The sequence below is a fragment of the Chaetura pelagica genome, unplaced genomic scaffold, assembly GCF_000747805.2.
Source record: "Chaetura pelagica isolate M959 unplaced genomic scaffold, ChaPel_1.0 scaffold314, whole genome shotgun sequence".
Taxonomy (NCBI): domain Eukaryota; kingdom Metazoa; phylum Chordata; class Aves; order Apodiformes; family Apodidae; genus Chaetura; species Chaetura pelagica.
Window position 1 is genome coordinate 1,260,888 of NW_009953218.1, and position 2,956 is coordinate 1,263,843.

At 34.9% G+C, this 2,956-nt stretch overlaps 1 protein-coding gene across 1 annotated transcript in view; it reads right to left on the reverse strand.

Annotated features, from left to right (window-relative positions):
* The window catches only part of NUP107 (nucleoporin 107kDa), a 27,154-nt gene that overhangs the window by 11,011 nt on the left and 13,187 nt on the right, over positions 1-2,956 (reverse strand). The window contains exons 12-14 of the mRNA XM_009997732.1: positions 2,040-2,143; positions 831-907; positions 217-276 (exon numbers count right to left, since the gene is read on the reverse strand). Of these exons, the coding sequence (XP_009996034.1) occupies positions 217-276; positions 831-907; positions 2,040-2,143 (241 nt within the window). The remainder of the gene's footprint in view (positions 1-216; positions 277-830; positions 908-2,039; positions 2,144-2,956) is intronic.

Below are 2,956 nucleotides of genomic sequence, written 5' to 3' on the forward strand. Positions count from 1 at the left end.
AATAATAGTAAGTCTCGTGAGGATATTTAATTAAGGTATGTCAATCCTACAAAGAACATGTCTACTAAAGCAGCAATATTTGCTATTGTCCTCTTTAGAAGATCTTTACAAGTTCCACAACCAGTAACTGAAGTATTTCTGATGATTCACTGTCACATAGGAGAAAGAAAATGCCCAGCTATCAAAGACCACTTAAAAGTAGGAGGCTTGACATACCTGTTTGAGGTTTCCACTCAGTGCTGCATAGATTGCTCTCTCATATCTATTAAACTGCTCCTAAAATAAACAGTAAAAAAAAAATAACCTTCCATTACAAAGCATGCATGTTTTCTAGCCACTTCCCATTTTAGAGAGATTAATTCACTATAAAATGCTCCATCTAATAGTTTCCAAGAACAACTGGAAAGTCACAGGACACAACAGAAATCAAAGTAAGAACAGCAAGTGACTTTCCTTTCACTGGCACCCCTTATAATTTATCTGAAAAATTTATAATGACTTGGAAAGAGAGCAATGTTTTTCCTTTACCATTTAATTAAGTCAAGATGAAAGACAAAGTTAGCATCAGCAGTTTCATTTGCAACCAAATAAAAACAAGTCATAATCTCCTAAGCCTGAAAAATAGGTGATTATGTAGATTTCTTACTATAAGACACAAATATGTTATTTTGGAAGTCCTCTTATAAACATTAATTGCAAATCCTATAAGCAGCAGACACAGAGAGGTAACAATGTCACAAAATAAAATAATAAATTAATAACATTATGTCACAGAATTCAGGAAAATTCAAATGTATCTATTAAGATAAAGCAAATCAGCACTATCTTACCTCTTCAGCCATCCGCCAACAACTTACTTTCCAAATGCACCTGTATGGATTCCCTTGAACAGGCTCCAGCTCTATTCCTAAATGCAAAGGATAATTAAAACAAAGAAAAAAAAGTTGCTATTAAGAAGAAAAAAGAGACAACAAAGAAAAAAAGTTGCTATTAAGAAGAAAAAAGAGAAAGCCTATTTTCTGTTATTAACCTCATTTGAATCCATCTGGAATTCTTCTTAAAGCATTTTGATGCTTTTAACTGGACTTCAAGTTGGCTTTTCTGGGAAGGCTGGTAGATGCACATCTTAAAGTTACAGTACTATGAAAGCTTAGCTGCTATCTAGCTTTGAAGAAAATAATGTTTTTTATCTACACTGTTTACATGTAGAAAACACAAAGTTAAGGAGAAAAGGAATTTTTATATCTTAAGGAACACAAACTTCTAAAAAATGTCACTGCTTCCATGCTGCTATTCTGCACGAGGTTATGCATCATGGAATTAAAACTCACAGAACAGCAGGCAAGTTAGGTACACTCCAAACCCAGGCTAGGACACTGGGGAAGCATGCAGATAAAAAAACCAAACTATCAGGATTTGAAAAGCAGGAAAGCATTATGCCTTCCAGACCTGGCTGTGTACAGCACCTAAACATGTTCTTAAATTCTTTGCTAAATCCTGAAGTGTCCTGAGCATAAAGAGAAGCAAGGTAAACAGGACCATGTGCATCGAACACCAGAACTAAGGAGAAACGTAATTTAACAAGTTCCAATTATTTTAAAAGCATGTCTTTCTCTTGAATTTACATTTGCTGAACTCTATTCCTACTGCACCCTCTGAAGCTGGATATAGAGTCTAACTTTAAGTCCATAAGCAACAAAATGTTTGCTATGTGACACAAGTCAGATGTTGAGAAAATGCAGATGTTGAAATATTATGCTGTGGTGGAGAAGATCTATCTGGAACTCCAAGGCATCTATTTCCTAGTGATTACACTGGATTTTCAAAATGGTAGTCACTTTAGCATGTTAAGTGGATTCAGCGAACTTGCATCTTCAACTAAAATAATTTATTAGTTTTTACAGATTCAATAAACATGACAAAATATTTTAAATACAAAAAGAGGTTCTTAAGGTGAAAAGAGCGAGCTACTTCTCTTTGCCACAGATATTAACAGAAGGTCCTCTTCCCTATTTTCACATGCACTTTGAAGTAGATACCTCCATTTATGTTAGGATCATGATACAATTTCCATCCTTCCAAAGTTGCAGCTCTCCAGGCCTGACCACATCGTTTGCATAAGCGTTGTGCCTGAAAAAACATGGATTTTCTCAGCAGTAGACTACAAGGTAGGAAAACCACCAGTTAATTAAAAAATCTGAACATTATTAAAACAGTTACTTTGTGTAGAGATTGTACTAGGCAAAAAAACAAGCACAAAGAACCTTAAACTAAAAAGAACTGAAAGATTTCAAAGTAAATAAATAAACTGTCATAGGTGGGTTTTTTCACTAAGCATTTTAGTTTTCAGTCAGTATTGTAGAGATGTGAGCAGCATGCTACAGTCTCATTTTTGCTAGCTTAAACAGAAGTTATGCATCTTTCTTTTTAGTTTAAGGTGTCTTCTGGTTGCTTGGATGTATAATCCACCTCTTCACGCAGTCATCATCATCATCATCTGTTTCCAGTTGACTTAGCTTTCCAAACTCTTCATACACTTCTAAAAATAGCAATCCTACCTTTCCCATAGTTATAGTAAATAGTCTATGCAGTCCCACAAACAGGTTTAATTCAAAGGTATTTTGAATAGCATGGAAAGTAAAACAGAAACTGCACAAAAAAGGTTGCCTACAATTTTTCCAATTCTACATCCCTAAAAAAATTAGTCTGGCTAGTACTGTTCCAGGACCGACAAAACAATATGAACAGTGAAAGAAACTGCAATATGCAGCCTTGGTTCGTTTAGCCAAATTCTGTTATTTTCACGCTGGAAGGCTGCAGACATTTGGTCATCTTGGGAATGGTGACAGAGTAAATGTGAAGACAGAAAAACTAGCTGTAGGATTTAAAATAAGTTAAACTAGTTAACCAAGAAGTTACTATAACTTTCTGCAGCTTCCTTCTTCTGTCATTCCTG